Source organism: Anser cygnoides, chromosome 4 (assembly GCF_040182565.1).
Source record: "Anser cygnoides isolate HZ-2024a breed goose chromosome 4, Taihu_goose_T2T_genome, whole genome shotgun sequence".
Lineage (NCBI taxonomy): Eukaryota > Metazoa > Chordata > Aves > Anseriformes > Anatidae > Anser > Anser cygnoides.
This window is the reverse complement of record NC_089876.1, coordinates 80,195,280-80,214,439: the sequence shown is the minus strand read 5'-3', so window position 1 is coordinate 80,214,439 and position 19,160 is coordinate 80,195,280. Positions and strand designations below refer to the sequence as shown.

The 19,160-nt window shown below is 38.6% G+C and overlaps 2 protein-coding genes across 12 annotated transcripts in view; one reads left to right on the top strand and one right to left on the bottom strand.

Moving 5' to 3' along the window:
* Positions 1-17,908, top strand: part of LOC106038610 (protein transport protein Sec24D) — a 52,897-nt gene extending 34,989 nt beyond the window's left edge. For all 3 annotated transcript variants that reach the window (XM_066996477.1, XM_048066289.2, XM_048066288.2), the window contains exons 11-23: positions 1,705-1,829; positions 4,605-4,796; positions 5,415-5,508; positions 7,705-7,821; positions 8,303-8,473; positions 9,244-9,340; positions 9,976-10,121; positions 11,720-11,858; positions 12,273-12,391; positions 13,681-13,860; positions 14,361-14,552; positions 15,068-15,157; positions 15,581-17,908. In XM_066996477.1, the coding sequence (XP_066852578.1) occupies positions 1,705-1,829; positions 4,605-4,796; positions 5,415-5,508; positions 7,705-7,821; positions 8,303-8,473; positions 9,244-9,340; positions 9,976-10,121; positions 11,720-11,858; positions 12,273-12,391; positions 13,681-13,860; positions 14,361-14,552; positions 15,068-15,157; positions 15,581-15,721 (1,803 nt within the window). In that variant the 3' untranslated portion in view covers positions 15,722-17,908. The remainder of the gene's footprint in view (positions 1-1,704; positions 1,830-4,604; positions 4,797-5,414; positions 5,509-7,704; positions 7,822-8,302; positions 8,474-9,243; positions 9,341-9,975; positions 10,122-11,719; positions 11,859-12,272; positions 12,392-13,680; positions 13,861-14,360; positions 14,553-15,067; positions 15,158-15,580) is intronic.
* The window catches only part of METTL14 (methyltransferase 14, N6-adenosine-methyltransferase non-catalytic subunit), a 48,284-nt gene continuing 33,535 nt past the window's right edge, over positions 4,412-19,160 (bottom strand). For 3 of the 9 annotated variants that reach the window (XR_010831319.1, XR_007164151.2, XR_007164152.2), the window contains 4 exons: positions 15,571-15,631; positions 14,319-14,550; positions 10,800-10,895; positions 7,141-7,773 (listed from right to left, as the gene is read on the bottom strand). The gene's annotated coding sequence lies outside the window, so the exon portion shown is untranslated. Of the gene's footprint in view, positions 5,595-7,140; positions 10,388-10,799; positions 11,899-14,318; positions 14,551-15,570; positions 15,632-19,160 lie in introns of those variants that run through there. The other 6 variants (XR_010831316.1, XR_010831314.1, XR_010831315.1 and 3 more) reach the window with 6 other exon arrangements.

Here is a 19,160-nt window from a genome sequence, read left to right as displayed (position 1 = left end):
ACAGTTTAAATGAGGGAGCTTCCGTGATAAGCCATCCAGCATGGTTTGTCTTCTTGTTGCAAAGACCTGTACCATAGACTCAGCAGAATGTTACAAAAAATAAATCTCTGATAAAATCAGCACTCACACTGGCAATGTTAAGTCACTGAATTTTAGAGAAGTTAACATTATTTTATAATTATTTTCTCATTTTGCTCCAAGTTAGAAAAGTTTAGTTCTTTTATAAATCAGCTTAAGACCAGAACTGAAAAGCCGTTTCCTTTTGTGCTTATCAAATGACAAGGATGAACAGCTACAAAAAATGTTAACAAATAACAGCTGGTTTGCATTATTGTGCTCCTGCTAAGCGGATGTGGCCAGAGCACAAGTTCTCATTTCTGCCATATATTTGTCAGAAATTAGGCAGGAATTCTTTATAAATAGTGATGTGCTACGACAGTTTAGAAAGTAGTGTTTGATACGTTTTTTGAAACTAGAATCCAAATACAAAAAAACAGAACAGGTTTTAAAAATACTGTCTGGTTTTAGTTGACAAGAGTTAATCTTGATTTACATGATTCAAATGAAGTGAGATCAAGGGTATAATGTTCAATTTTATGTGTTCTGAGGATATGACTATGGATAAGTCATAATTCAAGGATTAGATGATTTTTTCTTAAATGGAGTTTTCTGCAGTTTATTTGTAATGAGTATAATTTGGTAAGTGGTCAGAAGTCTTTATATGAAGGCAGTGAAATAGCATATATAACTATAATGGAAACGTTGTCCTGAATTTGACACCAGGTAATGACCACTACTCATCTTAATGAGAATTAGAAAAACTGAACTTAGGCGTACGGCTAGGCCCGTGATGATTACTGTTGCTATGTGCACTCTATATGATCTTCCTGGGTACATCCGTAAGCATTACATTGCTTTGTTTATAAACAAAAATAAAACAATCATCATCTTGTTAGTTACAGAAGCTTGGTCAGTAGTGTATATCACAATATGTATGCTACTTACATGTCTCTTATGTACGACTGCGGCTAAGAAGCTGTGCCAAAAGGAATCCATACCAGTCTGAGTCACTGCTCTGTATGCAGCAGTTGCATACATTGAGCATTACACTCTAGTGCTTTAATTATGTTACAGAAGATCAGCTTATTCCTCAAAGTACAGTTTTCTTATCTGTACAGAGTGTACTGGGGCATGAGAAAGCAAGACAGAGAGGATGCAGATGAACACTCCGTGCTGCTAGGGACTGCATTATTTTAAATCTGGTTCAGTACCTAAGTCACATTTTCTGTTTCCAGATTGGTTAGAAATTGCTTAACAGTTTTTAGAGGCAAATGTTAACAAAAACTGAATTTAAGCATTTCTGTTAACAAAATGGTATTGCGTAAGCATATACGGAATACAGAAGCAAATTTGTTTAAACACTTGAATTCCAATAGAAAATGCTAGTGTTTCATCTTATCTAATAACCTGTTATCCTTTACTTATTTTATTCTATTAGGATCTATTTTCCAGTAGTACAGTTTTATTCCAAGGATGGTGCTTACCCAGTACATGCCATCTTTCTGTAATAATTACTCTTTCTAATTCATAGCATTTTTCAAATGACTAAACACAGTATTTAGATTGCCTTATGGTACCTTTTGTAAATCTTTTTGACATAACAGGACACTGTCTAATTTTCCCTGTGAATATTTTTTTCCGTAGAATAACAAGCCTCCAAATCCACCAGCTTATATCTTCATGATTGATGTATCGTACCGGAATATAAACAGTGGCCTAGTTAAACTCATATGTGAGGAACTGAAGACTCTGCTAGATAAGCTTCCAAGGTAAAGAAACGTGCATGTGTTTTGCTTAATGTACCATACTACAGTTTTCAAGAAGCTATGCATGTTGAGAGGTAAAACCAAGAAAGTACAAAAAATGACAGAATTTACAATGCAGACATTTTTGAGGTGATAGTGACTAAATGGTAATTTTAAAATTGCTGGCAGTTTTTGAAAAACTTAGATTGATATCTGGGTTTACTATATGAACAGAAGGAATGTGTTGTACTGACTGAACATGTAGAATTCTTTCTTCTCTTTTCCTGTACTGAACTCTAGTGGTGTTATCAGATAAGTCCCAGCTTGTAGTTTTAACTTTACTTGCTGTAGTTCTGTTTACTGCAGTGCTGCTGTTCTCGTTAGATTAAGCAGAGAAATACCACAAACCAGAATCTCAAGAAAGTAAAGTCTCTAAAGCCAGTGCTGGTGGGTTGTATCTTTAGCTCTTTTTTGTTAATCAGCGGAACTCTTAGCTTGCTTTGTTGTGAGATTTTTCTGCCCTAGTATGTATCTGAGAGGGGAGCAGATCTTGTAGGCAACTGACATTCTGTTAAATATGGCAAGTTTGCTATGTCAGCGTTAAATGTGTAGTAGTACTATTACTACTCATCTGTATTAATCACAGTACATTACTTTAGTGTAGTTTTGTGTAGTTTTTAGTATATGTTTAGTGCAGTTTTCATTATCATTTAAATAATGCCGACAGTTAAATGGAAGCAGTGGAAGTCAGACTGAAAAAATTAAGTAGACAAGGTGTTTCTTAGTTGAGGCATACAAAAGGATTGAAGAGCATACAGAAAGAAAATGCATTCCAAATAACAATATTTGTAGAGGGAGAACATGCTTAAGAAACAGAGGGAGCAAAGTGAGGAAGAGTGGGAGACAAGATCCTTGAGATAATCTGGGATATGTTAAAAATCTTTTTATCATATGTGCTTGTTGGATTTCTGTGCATGCGTGAAAGAAATTCCAGTTCAGGGTGGGGAGTTAGTTTGTCAGATGCCCATGTAAGACCATCCGTTGAGCACTTTGTCATTGAAGATTACACTGGAGACACGAGTGTTTGATATTGTCCTGCACGTATCTTAGAGCTTTCTATCAGGATTGGTCATGACTGAAGATAATAAAAGGCCACGAGCATATCAGCAAAAAAACAATTGGCAGTTTAGGAACACCTAGTCTTGAATAGAGAAAGTAAAGGAAAAATGAAAGCAAGTGTATCTACATCACAAGAAATAACATACTCTTTTCCTCACAAGCACTCTGTAGGTATCTGCTGCTAAATACCCTGTTTGCATGGACAAAGTTTTCATGTCCACTGAAAAAAGCAGGATAAATAAATAAATAAAGGGCAGGCCCATGGGTTTCTTCAGAGTGGTCTGTTGCCTTTAAACAATATGAATTAAAAAATAATAATAATCAGGCACTCACTCCACCAGCATTTGTGGTGAAACTTTTATTTTGGTGCCAAGACATGAACTTCACTGTGTTCATTTTCTGTTGCTGAAGAAAGACACCTGCAAAAATATTCTGCTGTTATCACATGAGGTGAAAACACCATGCTGTGAGTTCACCCTGTGCTCAGATTTCTGGGAGCCCAAATTCTTTAAGAGGAATTAACTTCTGGTTAATAGAGCAATGTGTGTAACAAAAAGGCCACTGGTGTAGCGGCTTGTGGCAGGTAAGCCTGTGAGAATGGCTGAGAAGTTAAAGCTAGCAAATAATGGATTAAGTTAGCTGTCTAGGGACTTTGTGTTAAAAGGGCTTTATGCTTCTGCAGATTTGCAGCACAGCAGAAAACACATTATTTGCTTGCTAGAAGTTTTAGGGCAGACACTTCCGGCTGTTTCCACAAAACAGGAATGGTGGTTTAGCATTCTTTATTGACACGAGTGTTAAAGATCGTAGACATGAAAAATCGTTTCCCTCCCAAGCTCAAGGTTTTAGGTAAAGCTTGTAAAACCAAGAGAATGTGCTATTTTATAAGTAATTAAGACTGATTTTTGGAATACAATTGACTTTTACTAAACTTAGGGCTGCAAACCTGGTCTCATTAGTCTTATTAATGATGCTGCTACTAATGACACAGTAGCTAGTGCTTAGGGGAGTTACCTCCTGAAAAACAGCTCCTGAGCTCACTGCTCGCAGTTTCTTGCTCCGCGGCAGCGGTTTGTGAGCTTTAGCTGGCCTGGGAACACACCAGGAATAACAAACAATTTCTACAGTACATTTCCTGCATGATGCACAGCTATAAGGGATCCAAGACCTTTTGCTGCTTTTAAAAGCAGTCTTGCCAAAGCAGAAGATTGAGCCACCAAAGTCTGAAAGTCACCAGACACTGTTCAAGCCTAGTAACTGTTCTCTCCAGGCACTGATCATTCATTAGTGTCACTGAATTACAGTGTATTCGAAATAAAGCTGATTTTCTGATTGTGTCTTGTAAAGGATTGTCCTGTTACCTCTTTCCCATGTTTTGAAGATATGGTCTATTCTTTATCTTAGATACTCTAGCCTGGTTGAATGGGATGCACAGTTGATAGGGTTGACTGTAATATATATTAAAAAATAAAATAAAATTACAACAGTTGATTTAATCAGGTTGTTTTAATTTGATCTGAGGCAAAGACTGAGGCAATTACATCTGGTTGGTTGTTTGCTTTGTTGCTCCCAGTACAGATAATTATCTGAAAGCAGCCCTGCATTTCAAAGGAATGCTTTTATTGCAAGGCCAATTTTGAAACCAAAATTACAACCACTTGTTTTTTGTTTTTCTTACAGAGAAGAGCAAGAAGAATCCTCAGCAATTCGAGTTGGTTTTGTCACTTATAACAAGGTCCTCCACTTCTTCAATGTAAAAAGCAATCTAGCTCAGCCTCAGATGATGGTGGTCTCGGATGTCGGAGAAGTTTTTGTTCCTTTGCTGGATGGTTTCCTTGTTAACTTTCAGGAATCACGATCTGTTGTTAACAAGTAAAGTACATTCCGTATCTGAATAAGAGCTGAATGCTTAGAATAGACATTTTCCCTGTTAGTCAGTTGTGTTACAGGGTTTTGGAGGATGCATGAATTTGTTGAAATGCTTTACAAGTCAGCAGATGCATCAAGTCCTGTATTTCCACCTCTTGAGGGGAAGCAAAAGTGGTAGCAGCAATTCGCAATGCTGAATTTGAAAGCCTGTTTAGACCAGCTGTGAGCCAGGCATCTTCAGCTCTGCTTCGTCAGAAGTGGGAGGGCAGGTTGCAGCTTTGTGCCATGTTGCATGTTTTTCCTGGTTTTCCTCCTATATATGTGATGCACACCTAGGTATGATCTAAGGACTCTTAAGTCTTTTATCCATAGCAGAACTCCTTTATTTTTAGCTATTTTTGATTTAATGCATGTTCCTTTATGTTATCAGCTTTGAAATAATGCATTTCAATAGAATTTTAAAATTCATGTTTCATTTTATTCTGGCTGGAATCCTAAGAAATCAAAATTTTTAAGTATAAACTTGCATGGAAAAGAAATTCCTCTATGAAGACTTGGTATGTCACGTTTTTGGGGATTATCCACAATACGCTAACCAGTTGAACCTTTCTTCTTTCATAGCTTGTTGGACCAGATTCCAGAGATGTTTGCAGACACTAATGAGAGTGAGACCATCTTTGCTCCTGTTATCCAGGCTGGCATGGAGGCGCTAAAGGTTACAACGTCCCTCTCTGTCAAAGTAGTTCTTTAATTAGGACAAGACTCCATAACCTATAGGTTGCTCAAGACCAGTGCCAAATCCTACAAATCATAATGGGAAATTAGAAAAAAAATCACTGATTGTTTCCAGCACTGATATCCCATTATTTTAACAGCACGTTTGAATTCCTTTTGTTTAGAAACAACTGACAAGTGTAACATCTGTTTCCAGATTCTCCTTATTGAGGGAAACCAGTCATAGAATCACTTAGGTTGGAAAAGACCGGTTCCTGGAGTCGGTTTCTTATTCAGCATTTAAGAGATAAGAAGGTGTTTAGTCACTACAGCATAATTAACATAATTAATAGATAACTCAGGATGTTTGTACAGATTTCTAGATACATCTAAGTAACTTGCTGTATGTCAGGGATATCCCTTGAAATGCTGGCATTTCTGTGGAGCGCTGCCAATTAGAAAAATGACACCATGATCCACCACAAGATTTGCAGGGGCGGAAAACAGCCAGTGGTGCTTTAAAATAGTTGATTTATCTGTGAGCTCTGTACAAGTACATCTCAAACTTTGAGTAGATATATTGAGCCAAAATTGTACAGCATCTCTCAAATCCCATTTCTTAAATATTTAACTAATACTTGTTTTCTTCTTATTCATAGTAGTAGAATGTATGTGTGCAAAATATTTATACATTTGGTTACCACTTCTATCAAAATGTTCTTTCCCAGTATTTGACAGAACAAACTTAACACCCATAAATGTAAATTTCCTTTTGATGTTGTTCCTATAAAAAAAACACTTTTCAAACAAAATTTTTATTTAACTTGTATTTTAAAGTTATAAGTTGCAAGGATGTTCCCTGTGAATTATTAATATGCATATACATGTGTTCAAGAAAATAACTCATCTGAAAAGAGTAAAATATATTCCTCTGAGATTAATAAATCTTTAGAAATTGTATATGCATTTTAGACACATTGTCAAAAGCAGTGTCAGTAATTCTTGATGCGTATGGTGGTAAGTCAATCTTGCATTCTTTAGAGACTACTTTTTAAGAGAAATTGAAGAAATTGGCATTCATGATTAAAAGATAACTGTGCTGTTAGGGTGAGATTCAGCTCCGTTAAAAGTAAGATACTGTCTTTGATTGCATTTCTGCCATAGCAAGCAAATTCCTAGTTTTCCCAGAAGAATGCCATGGCTTATTTTGAAATGTGGAGTATCTTGCGGACATGTTAAGATCTGGAGGGGAAGGAGTACCAAAGCCCATTTGTGTCGGTAGACTCGGGTATTACATTTTTAAACTAGATGTATGGTTAAGCCTGGAGCATGAAAAGGGCAAATGCCTCCTTCCTTCCTTTCACCTTCACCCAACTTCTTCAGTGCTTAAGGACTTCAGAATTCTAAGACTAACCAGTTTACGTTCCTATTAACTGTCTCAGTATCAAGTGAAAAAACTGGATTTTGTAAATTTTGGTGGAAGAGCTTGTTAGCAGTACATAGATGCCTGTGGTACTGCTACCGTTGCTATTCTCTTCTTTGGAATTGAAGGTTTTTTTATCAGCAGTTTGCCATCCCAGTTTGCAAATCCTATGGCCTCATTAGAGTTCTAGATAACAATTAAAAACTTGAGTAAAACCAGCATTTACTTTATTTCTTAGTGACAGGAGTTAATCACAAGTTTTGATGCTCTGCATTTTAGTGTAGTTTGAATGTGGAATCTAGTCCAGGAATGTAATTGTCGTTCTTCTCTAAAAATAAAACGGATAACAGTGCACCCGAACTGAAGGAGCAGTATTTTCTGTTAAATTACATTTCCTTTTAATTTTATCCAGTTTAGTGTTTTTACCTTTTATCCTTGTTGCTTGTTGCATAATGCTTGTATCTAACTGAAATGTCTCTAGGAGAGGTATTTCTAGTTTTGCCCACGAAGATTTTAGTGTCCCATGTAGGAATTACTGTACCGGTGCATCATCCAAAGGATCTATGTTAGACTAAGTTATTTACTGACACAAAATTCCCAGTTTGTTTTGGGACTTCACTTCCATCAAGTGTAAAGACTAAATAAATGGTTTGGCTCTGAAGAACTTTTGCAGAAAGTCTGCACTGTTCTTAGAGACACCACAGCATATGAATGAAAATTAGGCTTGTTTATTTGAGTAACAGAATAAATGTCAATATGGTGTCTTTGCAACAGGCTGCAGAATGTGCTGGAAAATTGTTTATCTTCCATTCTTCATTGCCAACTGCGGAAGCACCAGGGAAGCTAAGAAACAGAGATGACAAAAAACTACTCAATACAGATAAAGAAAAGGTATTTTCTACTTGGAGTTCACAGGGGACTGCTATTACACTGAATTCCTCTAGTAGAGCCTTGGTCTTTTTTCACTTCTTTTCTTTTACAAAGAATTCTTGTTTAAATATATAATATTCCCAAATTATACTGTGCCCTGATGATTTAGATATAGAGAATAAATATATAGGCATTGGCCCTACAAGAACTGTGAGGCTAAAGTATGGGCCAAGCAGCAACACCCATCAGTAAAGGAAATCGATCAGCTGCAAATAATTCCACCCACCAAGAGCCTTTGCTACCTGCAAGGTGTGATTTAGTTCTACAAGAACAGACTGAGTTTTCAATGCATGTAAGTGGTGATAGAATGTATGAGCAGGGGCAACACGATTACAATCAAATCCATGTCTCGTTTTTATTTTTCATTTGGGTATTTGGATTGTGATTGGCCACCGACAGTATCTAATGTTGTCACATTTGTATTTTTTTTAATTCTGTGCAGACACTTTTCCAGCCTCAAGTAAATTATTACGAGACTTTAGCCAGGGATTGCGTGGCTAATGGCTGCTGTGTGAATTTGTTCCTCTTCCCAAATCAGTATGTGGACATAGCCTCCCTGGGTCTTGTCACAATGTACACTGGAGGAACACTGTACAAGTACAACAATTTCCAGGTAAGTGGTGCAAGTTTCCTACCTATCAGATAGTAACACCTGGGGATTGGTTGTTTTTATTTCAAAACTGCTTTGACAGTGTAAAAGTAGAGCAACTCCAGAAAAATTTATAAATCCCAGGGGGTAAAATTCAAATGTAGAAAGAGCAGATCAGGCTCAAATATCTTGAGACCGTAATTTTACTTCTGCATAAGCTGGTTGGTATCTTAAAATTAAACCCACTTACCTACATATGGTGCCATCTGCGCAGGGTAGTCAGTTACTCCTGCATTTACAGTTAAAAATGCTTATGATAAAGACACTCCCCCCCAAAGGAAAAGCCATAACAACACTCATTTGTTTAAAATTTCATGGGAATTTTCATGGGGAAATAAGGGACTTTCTCAGTGTCATCAGCTGATCTGCAAAACCAGTTTTTGCTGAGTGAACAAGACTACTCTAATTATTAAGGCTGTACCACAAAATCCCAGCTAGCCTGCAAGGGTAGGTGCAAGGACCGGATGTTACTGAAGACAGGTTTGATTGAAAGGAATTCTACTTGTCCAAGCTTAGTAATGAATTAACGGTGGATACTTGCACATCTGTGTTTCTGTTAATAAAGCAGCAACTGGCATTTCTTGCCATTTTTAAAAGAAAAGAGATGTTACTTGTGAAAAGATTTGATGGGGGGAGGGCAGGGGCAGAGTTCACAACAGGCTGAGGGAGTGCTGGATTTCTGCTGGTTTGCTGCCACCCCGTGGTGAACTGCAACTTGTGCTTTGTGCTTTTAGCTCAATTCTGATAGCCCCCAGTTCCTCACCGACCTCAGGAAGGACATAGAAAAAAAGACCGGCTTTGATGCAATAATGAGGGTTCGGACAAATACAGGTAATGGTACCCGTTGGGAATGAAAATAAATATGAATGCGTATGAGAATATATAACTATAAATAATACGGTGCTGAAGTGCTCTACAGATCACTCGTAACATCAGGCTTCCTGTTTTAACTTCATTATGTACCTTTTGAACAGTATAGACTGGTAAAATGAGTGTGCCCTTACTGTATATACCTACTTAAATCTGCAAATACGATTAAGGTTTCTGATCACTATGCATGCATCCTGAAATGCAAATAAGTTGTACAAAAGAGGGTGTTGTTGCTGGACACTTACATGTTCTTTCATTACTTCAAATTAAACTAATGTTCCTACTTTTCAACCAATCATTCTTGCCTCAAATGCAAGTATTTGAGAAATACAAACAAATAAAATGGCTAAGTGAACAGTGCAAAAGGTTCTCGGGGGTCTCTGAGCCACAGCACCCCTTCATGGCCCATCAGAACAGCTTTGCTTGTCCTCACAGAAGGTGTTGACTGAGGCTGCGCATGCGTGATGGGAAATGGTTCCCATTTTAGTATGCACAATTGAATGACCAAAAAAAGAAGTCACAAAATAATGTCACTTATACTTGTGATTTTTAAATAAAATAATATGGTTTGTTTGTTTGTTTTAATCTGGCTACAGGCTTCAGGGCTACTGACTTCTTTGGTGCCATTTACATGGACAACACCACGGATGTAGAAATGGCAGCGGTTGACTGTGACAAGGCAGTGACGGTAGAGTTCAAACATGATGACAAACTGAATGAAGACAGTGGCGCCTTAATTCAGGTAAAAAAAAACTTAATGACATACCATGTCTTGAAATTGTGAGTAAGAACTTCTGCAGCCATAATAATAATAAAAACATCATGCCGTAGCACTGAGGGGAGGAAGGTACAGTTTGCACAGACTCTGGAGTCATAGTACCACTAATAAAGTAAGTTTTCAATTAACTAGCCAAAGTTCGCTACCTTGCAATGCCAGGCTGTTCCAAAACTCAAGAAATCTGTGCTTCCCTTCTTATTCTGCAACAGGGCATGCCTCAGTAATAGTTCCTGGAAATGCGGATTAGGCAATAATTAAAACTGGCATTTCTCTGCCTAATTGCCAACACTTGTGCTAAGTCTGTGCCTAACAAAAGATGTACCCCAACCATCAGCAGATAATGCGGGGTTGCCATTTACTGTTCTAGGTATTTTGTCATGACATTTTTCTTTTATCAGTGGCAGAAAATGTTACAGCTTGCAAGGTTTTGAACTAACTTAAGCCATGGAATTATCTGAACTTTCACTTCTGCTCTGCTTAGCTTTTATCTTGCCCCTGTAAATACACTTTATAGGCTAGCAGTTAATCCTTGTACAAATACAGTACTGTGGAACATCCGGTTTGGTACGTCTGCCGTCACTTCCTGGAGCGGTGCTGCAGGAGTGACAGGAAAAGTGCGTACCATGTAGATGTTGTGTTTACCTGGCTTCCCTGTGACAGAGATATGCGGCAGATCCAGTGCACGTCTGACTGCAGTCAACTGCAGTTGGTGTTTGCCCTGCAGACTTCGGTTTGTAGCTGTAGACAAAATGATGAGATTCTTTTTTGATTGTGGTGCTAGGAAACGAGCATGTGCCAGCAAAATGTTAGTAGTCAGGAAAGCTTGAGCTCAGTTCCTTTACTTTTCATACTTGGAAAAGGGGTTTCCCAAATGCTAACATTATATTAAAGCAGAATTGGAGTCATAAGCAAATTCTTAAATTACCCCTCCAATTTTAATATCTAAGTCAGTGGAAGGGACGAGATACAGGGGTGGGGTTTGAAGGACTTCATGTCACTTCATAAGCAATTTATTCATGTAAGAAGACCCCCCCTTCATTTTTCAAGATTACTAAGTTTTTGTGTTGCTGTTGCTGATAACATGCTAAGCAGATACTTCTCAGGAAGCGTCTGATCTCTTGTATGGTGTCTTTTCAGTTACATTCCTTTGGGGCACTCTTCTTAATAGCATGTTCAAATACTACACAATTACAGGGGATGCTTTACAAATTTCTAATCAGTGGTCTCTTGTTTTCAGATGATACCATCAGTATGTAGCAAATGAGAGAATAATAAGCCTTTCAATCAGTCATGTAGTTGTACACTTTTCATGACATTTATATACTTTTAAAGCTAATAATTTTTATAATGCATTTACATGTCTAATCTACTTCCACAAAATGTACAGGTATGGTGTTCCTCTAGTTCATTAATGCTGAAGCAGCACTACTAGGCTGGGCTGTTCTTGGGACTAATTGCATGCCTTTTATGCACTTAGTGGTGGCTCTTACACAATGGACGCCTTGAGGATCGACTTTTTGTTTTAAACTCGAAATGAATGGTAATTGGCTCATCTGTTGCAGTGTGCTGTCCTTTACACATCAATAAGTGGACAAAGAAGACTGCGCATACACAATATCGGTTTAAACTGTAGCTCCCAGTTAGCTGACGTCTACAAGACTTGCGAGACTGACGCACTTATCAACTTCTTCGCTAAGTCAGGTAAAGTTATAGCAGATTGGTTTTGTTTCCTTTTTGCTTTCTCTAGGGGTGGAAGAAGAGGAAGGTAGGAGAGATGAAGTGATTGCCTAGTGGGAAATTGTGTTTTGTAACTTGCTATTCCAAGTCTCAGCAACTAGCAACTCTATTACAAAGTAGAAAAGAGAACTAGATTAGGTATTCAGATATACATACCGTAAAAATAATGCTGGGGAAGGTAGCTAGAAATAGGTAATGCACAAAAGCGTATAGGCATTTTTTTTTGTGAAGATTAATAAGCATCCTCTAAAATGATACAGGAAAGACTGAAAAGGCACCCATAGAGGTAAGTTTTACTACATTAAAAACTAGCAAAATGTAGATACTCTGAAAGTGTCCCTGTTATTAACATACTCTTTTGTTCTTCTGTATTTGTAGCTTTTAAAGCTATTCTAAGCCAACCCCTGAAGACAGTCAGAGAGATCCTGGTCAATCAGACGGCTCGCATGCTGGCGTGTTACCGCAAGAACTGTGCCAGCCCATCGGCAGTAAGCCAGGTAAGGACCTCCCTGCCTAAGTCAGGCTATTGCAGCAGAGGAACAACTACCCCTGCAATGTCAGCGGTGCCAGAAAGGGAAATTTCAGGACATACTTCTCATTTTTTCATCTTCTTTCAAGTCTAATTAATGGCAGGTTTGATTCAGTGGTAGCAATTGCAGCATATGGAGGCTGTTGTTCTGGGACAAATGGCAGTGCCATTGAGGAAGCTGATTATCATGCTCATACCAGACAGATGAGACAGCTGGTTTTCTTCCTGCTGAAATTATATGCTAGTTCACAATAAAAGTTTTCATTTTTTTCTTCTGTACTGTTAAAAAAAATTAGTATTTTGATTTTTGACAATTAAGACTGTTATTGTCAAAGTTGAAAATAGCACTGTAACTCAGTAAACAACCTGAATTTACGTGTAGCTCTCTCAAAGAGTGCTGGAGGGATAAATACCTGATGTCTAGATGGGACCATACTCCTAGGGAAAAAAAAATCCATGGTGATTAAAATACAATTTAACAACTCCTTTTTTTTTTAAACCAAAGGGTAGTAAGAAGCTCTGAAACATAGTTACTTTTATTCCACACTAGTTGAAAATTCTCTCCGATTATGCTATTGCTAGCATTTTCAAATTCTGTCAAATTTAGTAATAATCGTCAGTTTCCCCTTTTTATATATACAGAATATTGGGGGGAGGGGAAGTTTACTGAATAAGGTGCTTTCAAATTCTTTCAGCAACTGTTTCTGAAAAAAGTATTTTCCCAGTTCAAAAAAAGATCCAAAGATGGATGGACTAAACTCCAATCCTATAAACCTTTAAACCTGACTTTTTCTTACAACTCCCAAGATATTGCCACATCTCTTCCAGCTTTTGAGGCACTTCAAAAGATAGCTGGAAAAGGTGGCTTTTTTCCCACTTTTCTGAGTAAAAATTGGCTATTTTCTACGTGAATGCTGAAGTTAATAGTGAGGCTGCAGCACTCCCAACAATCTTGGAGGCATTCTGTTTAGGTTATTATTTCCTTTGGTCTCCTCTAGACTGTATTTTCCAATTAGGCTTATACATACCATGTAATGTGCTTCTAAGAATCCCAAGTCTGGGCAATAAATCATTTAGTGACAGTGAAGACCAAATGTTAGAAACAATACCCATGAGATATTTGCTCTAGACCTATATTTCCCCTCCTATTTTTTTTTAAATCAAAGAAAAGAATTAAGCTGTAGTATGTTTGAAAGCCCAGCTGTCATTCCCCAGCACGTGGGATACATTAAACAACATGTGTTCCCTGTCCCTCAGCTCATCCTTCCAGACGCGATGAAGGTGCTGCCAGTGTACATGAACTGCTTGCTCAAGAGCTGCGTTCTCGTTGGCAGACCAGAAATTCCAACTGACGAGAGAGCTTACCATCGGCAGCTGGTCATGGCCATGGGGGTGGCCGACACCCAGCTCTTCTTCTACCCCCAGCTTCTGCCAATTGTAAGTGTGCTGCCTGCACATCTGTTCATTTTCAGTGAGGACAGCTTTCAGTGTACTGTGATGTTTTAAATTGTACAGATGCAGATTTTCTTTGTGCTAGGCAAGTGTTATATGACCAAGCTGGACTGTATTTTTACAGTGATGTAGTTGCTAGCTGAACTAAATTGAGGAGGGAGTGCAGAAGCTCTAGTTTAAAGTAAATGGGTAAGCAGCATGATCAATCCTCGACAGCAGCATCCTCTCACTGTACTTCTAACAAGATTTTTGCCCAGACTAATGAAAGGTGCCCACTTTAGTAAAGCTCAGCACTGGCATGCAAGCATCTTAATACTGTGGAGAAGTCTTCCTTAGCATGCAATGTGTAAACTGACAAAAGTGCGACTGCGCTCTCTATATATTCCTCTCATCTGGAAAGGAGCTGCTAAGGCATGATAAACCTTTTAATCTTTATTTTTTACCTTAAAATCACCAGGTTTGCAACTCTGACTTTTGTCCCACAGCACAGCCTGGATCTGAAGAGTGATGCTGTCCCAGCTGCCATCCGCTGCTCTGAGAAATGTCTCTCAGAAGGAGGCACCTTCATTCTGGCCAACGGTCTGAGCATGTTCCTGTGGCTGGGGGTCAGCACACCCCCGGAGCTCATTCAAGGGCTTTTCAACGTGCCATCCTTTGCACACATCAGCACAGAAGCTGTGAGTATATGAAGAGAAACCAGTCAAATTTTTCAGAATTTATGATTTATGGTAGTCAGAGACCAGTGAGAGGGATTTTCAGCATTCATCATTCAGCTAAGAGGAGAAACAGGTGACCAGCAGAAGGTATTAAGACACCAAAAGCAATACAAAAAAACTGTAATAAGCTTTTACCCTCTGAGCAATTACAAGAGAGAAGCTTTCAAAGTATCTTAAACTTTCACTATGACAGATACTAAAATCCTAGTGAATATGTATTGCTCAAACAGGAACAAAGCACTTGGTAATAGCTAAAGTGTCTCCTGATAATAAATTTTAACACTGATTACTTTAAACTGAAAAATGCCTTACAGACAGATGAATTATTCTACAAGGTTTTGTGAAGGAGGTGGCACTTCCCAGTTTAGAATGAAATGCACAGTAAGTCACACCGTAAATATCAGCAACTGGTCTTGTATGAATTTGTAAGAGATGCAACTGGAATATAACAACCTGCAATGCTTCACTTCTAACAGACATTACTGCCTGACCTGGACAATCTATACTCTAAGAAAGTTAAGTCAATAATGGAGCACATCCAGAGCCAAAAGCCCTACACCATGAAGGTAAGACTTGTCTCTGCCTCAACTGGTTCCTCACAGCTGCTGAACAGAACAGGACAGGCTTTGACGAAACTTCTCCGTAGCTGTACAAGGCTTTACATAGCAGGAATGGCCATGTACACCAGGGAGTTCTAGCATGCCTTCTAGGGGCAAGTACCTCAGATGTACCTAGTTCTCCATCCAAGGTGATTTTCAAAGATAGGCAGTCTGAAGGTCACTGTTTTTACTGTGCAAACCTTACTTTGCACTAGCTGTTGGCTGCACGCAAGTCTTGCTCCTGTGTTCCTAAACACAGCTACTGAAATGTGGGGATTTATTAATGTGTGTCCCCCCCCCCCCTTGGTAGCACATAATAATAGATACAGAAAAGCGGTACTAGCATTTAGCATGACTGTATCTTAAATATATATATTTACCTCTTTTCAGCTGATGATAGTGAAACAGCGGGAACAGCCAGAGATGCTTTTCCGACAGTTCCTGGTAGAAGACAAGAGTATTTATGGAGGAGCTTCTTATGTGGATTTCTTATGCTGCATTCACAAAGAGATCTGCCAGCTGCTCAATTAAGGAAACTTGAGTACATAATTTGTCAGTTGCTTTTTGATTTTGCAAGAGGGACAGTAATTGGTGCCTGAAGGGTAGCCCACAACCTCACTGTACCCAGGCATTCTGCTGTGCTTTACTGAACCTTTTCTGTGCTCTTTTTGTACAGCTTCATTTCACACAACTCTCACTGAATATTTAGTTTACTTACTCAGCTGTAGAATAGGAAGTTCTGCGCTCAGGTAGTAATCTTTCAGGAGTCTCGATTCTTTCTCTAAATTGAATTGCCAGATTTCAAACTGTCAATGCTTAAAAGCATATGATACGCATTTTCAAGTATCAAAATGCAATTTAGAAAACTAATTATTCCTTTTGCTAGTCATAAAGCGTTCTAAGAGCCAGGAAAGATGCTAAAAAAAATTTACATAGAAGAGGAAGAAGTTATAAGACGCTGCTTTTTCTAAGGCATACAGGTGAATAGGTTTTATGGCAATCCTGTAGTTTGATTTGAGTACTTCAACGTCCTGCATGTAAATTTTCTAAACAATAATCCACTTTTTCCTGGAAAAGACACGTTATTAGCTTCTACAGAAACAGAGTTCTGAGTAACCCTCTACACCCATGGTTACTCAGGACACAAAAATGCCTCGGTTTATATAAAACTGGACTTGAGTAAGTTTAACAATTGACCACAGGACAAATGGTAATTGAGCAATGCTTATTCTGAGTTGCGTAGTTAATGCCACACTGTTATGGTACAATTTCCCAGTCTTAAGGGCAGCAGTTATTTTAAAATGCTATATAATTAAATTTTCAAAATTGAACATGTTTGGCTTTATGTTAACTGGAATACTCCCAATACAACTTAGCTAAACATCTGCTTCCCTCAAAATTACAGTGGCAGGTCAACCATAAGACAGTTGACACATTAACCAAAGGTTAGTTCTGGTGCTATAAAAAGAAAGCCTCGTGTTTAATACCAGTCCTATTACAGTGACTTCCTCTCAAGTAACTGATTTATTCATCAGTTAACGCTTTGAAAAATAAACTTCTACAAATATCAATATTTAAGGTAGAATTTAGAAAGCCAAAATCCTCGTGTAAGGATGAGCTGTTTACCTCAGACATTTCTTCAGGCTGGTTGTAGCTGTAGGACCAATGCCTCCGTGCATGAGATCTGAACTTCTGCAAACTTGAAAAGCTGTTGTTACAAATACCAGTGTTTCACCGAAAGGCAGACAGACCGACCGAAAAACCACCTCAAAAGAAAGAATCAGACTTGGGCCTCAATTAAAAAAAGAAGTGCCTTTGACCATGCTAGTGTCACTAATTAGTATTACTGATTTTCATGTATACGATAAGCAGGCCAATGCATATTTTTGGTTTGACAGCTTATCAGAACAGTTGTGTCCTTGTGCATTGAATAAGAACTCTTACAACAAAGGAATGTATTACAAAAGGATACTCAAACTGAATTCAGCTGTCAAAACGAGCACTTTGTAGCTGAAGATGTTACCTTGTAAAAAGTATTTGTTGCCTTTCCCCATCAGTGTACTTTGTAAAAAAATGACACTAGCAACTCTTAAGTGTAAAGACATAAGCAATTATTAAATATAATTAGTATGTATGTTTGTCATAGACTAAGGTCTTTTTTTTTTTTTAAATGCTCTTAGCCTCTGTCAAAAGCTACACAGTACCTCTTAAACAGCAGCATCTAAAACTAGTACCCCGGGACACTGTACAGGGCTAGTTTAAAAGAACTAGCAATGGAAACTGGCCTCAGGGTTCATACAACTCCCTCTCTACCCCTTTCCCTGGACACAGAGCAAAACAACATAAAAAGATCATAAAGAGACTTCAGAGGTCAGGCAAAATGGCAAAGTTAAATTAGCAACAACAATTAATTCCTATACAGCATAAATGTTTTTGGTATATGTCCAAAAGCAAAGACTACGGCTTTGGCTACTGTAGGTCACCGTCTCCTACTCAAATTTTAAGGACAGGCAAGCTTATTTGGGATTACAGACTTTCAGTGTTTGGATCCTATTAGCATCAAGCCCTGTTTATGATAAGGACACTCACTGGAAGGGGCAAACTGGGTCTCAAATGTGCCAAAACAGCATGATGAAAAACAAATGAAAAACAGGACAAGTAAACTGTTTTAGAAAAACAAACAAACCAAAAAAAAAAAAAAAAAAAAAAAACCAAAAACCACTTACCCTGTGAATCAGGAAAGGGGAAAGATGCTGCAATTCTCACATGGCACGCAGTGTAATTAGGAAAATGATTGTACCCAGCCGCTGAACAAATAGCTCAGGCCAACTGCAATGACTAGGAGTCCCCCCTCAGAGGCAGGAGGACAGCGAGCTGCTCACACAGATAGCTCCTGCCCCAGCCATGCTTAGAAGTGATTTCCTTACCCCATGCCTCTGATGGCCAGAAGACCGTGGCTGTACCACAGACATGCATCTTCGACTTAGTCGGTTCAGGCCACATAAATAATGCTCATCAGCAGCTTTAGGACACCTGCTTTACAGCTAGAATTCTGGATCAAAGCATGAACGTACTTCCATATTAGATGATTTTTTTTTTTTTCAGACCAAAGCAGCAGAAAATTGATCACTGGTGCTGCAGCTAGCCAATACAGTTGGTAGCAGGTTTGCCACTTCCCCAAATTCCATTTGGCATTACAGACATAACTACATCAATAAATGTACAAAACTGGTAACACAAACCAGCAAGTGTTCAGCATTACTACCTCTGAGAGGAGGTGGAGAAATACCCAGCATCACTCTCAAATGTCATCCACGTCACGTCACAGGGCTAGAAGGTAAAGGCTTGGTTTGCCTGAATGTGCCTTTAAGGAAAGGGACATCTGGTTGTGGTAGCACAGAAGCCAGACAACAACAGCGCTTCTCTACTTGCTCACAGCAGCTGGGTCACAATGAAAAGGGAGCATTGCAGAAAGGCAGTGGGACCATACCCATTGGCACCACTGCTGTCCTGTTTGAGCGACCTCTGACTACAGACATTCCCAAACCACGCTGTGTTGTGCAGCCTCAGCACCACCCCAGCAAAAGGGGAGGAAACCAGCCACGCTGAACACTGAAGTCACACACCTACAGCCGATAAACCTTTCTTTGCCTCTGTTCTGCTATGCAGGGCCACCAACCAACTGCACTGAGACACCCTTCTTCTGGACAAGCACCAGGACTTTGAGCTCCACCTTGCACTGCTCTTACTGATTAACAGTTCCTATTTTTATAGACTTGAGTGTTGGCTAAGCCAATTGTTTTAAAGCTGTTATGAATGAGATGTGATACATAATTTGACAAGTTACTAAAAAGTATTTAATATATTCAAATAGACTTCAAAAACTAGTGGCCTGGCAAGCCAGTATTACGTATTAAAGCCAATTTTTACACTGCCCTTCACACATACAAAAAAAACCCACAGACATCTT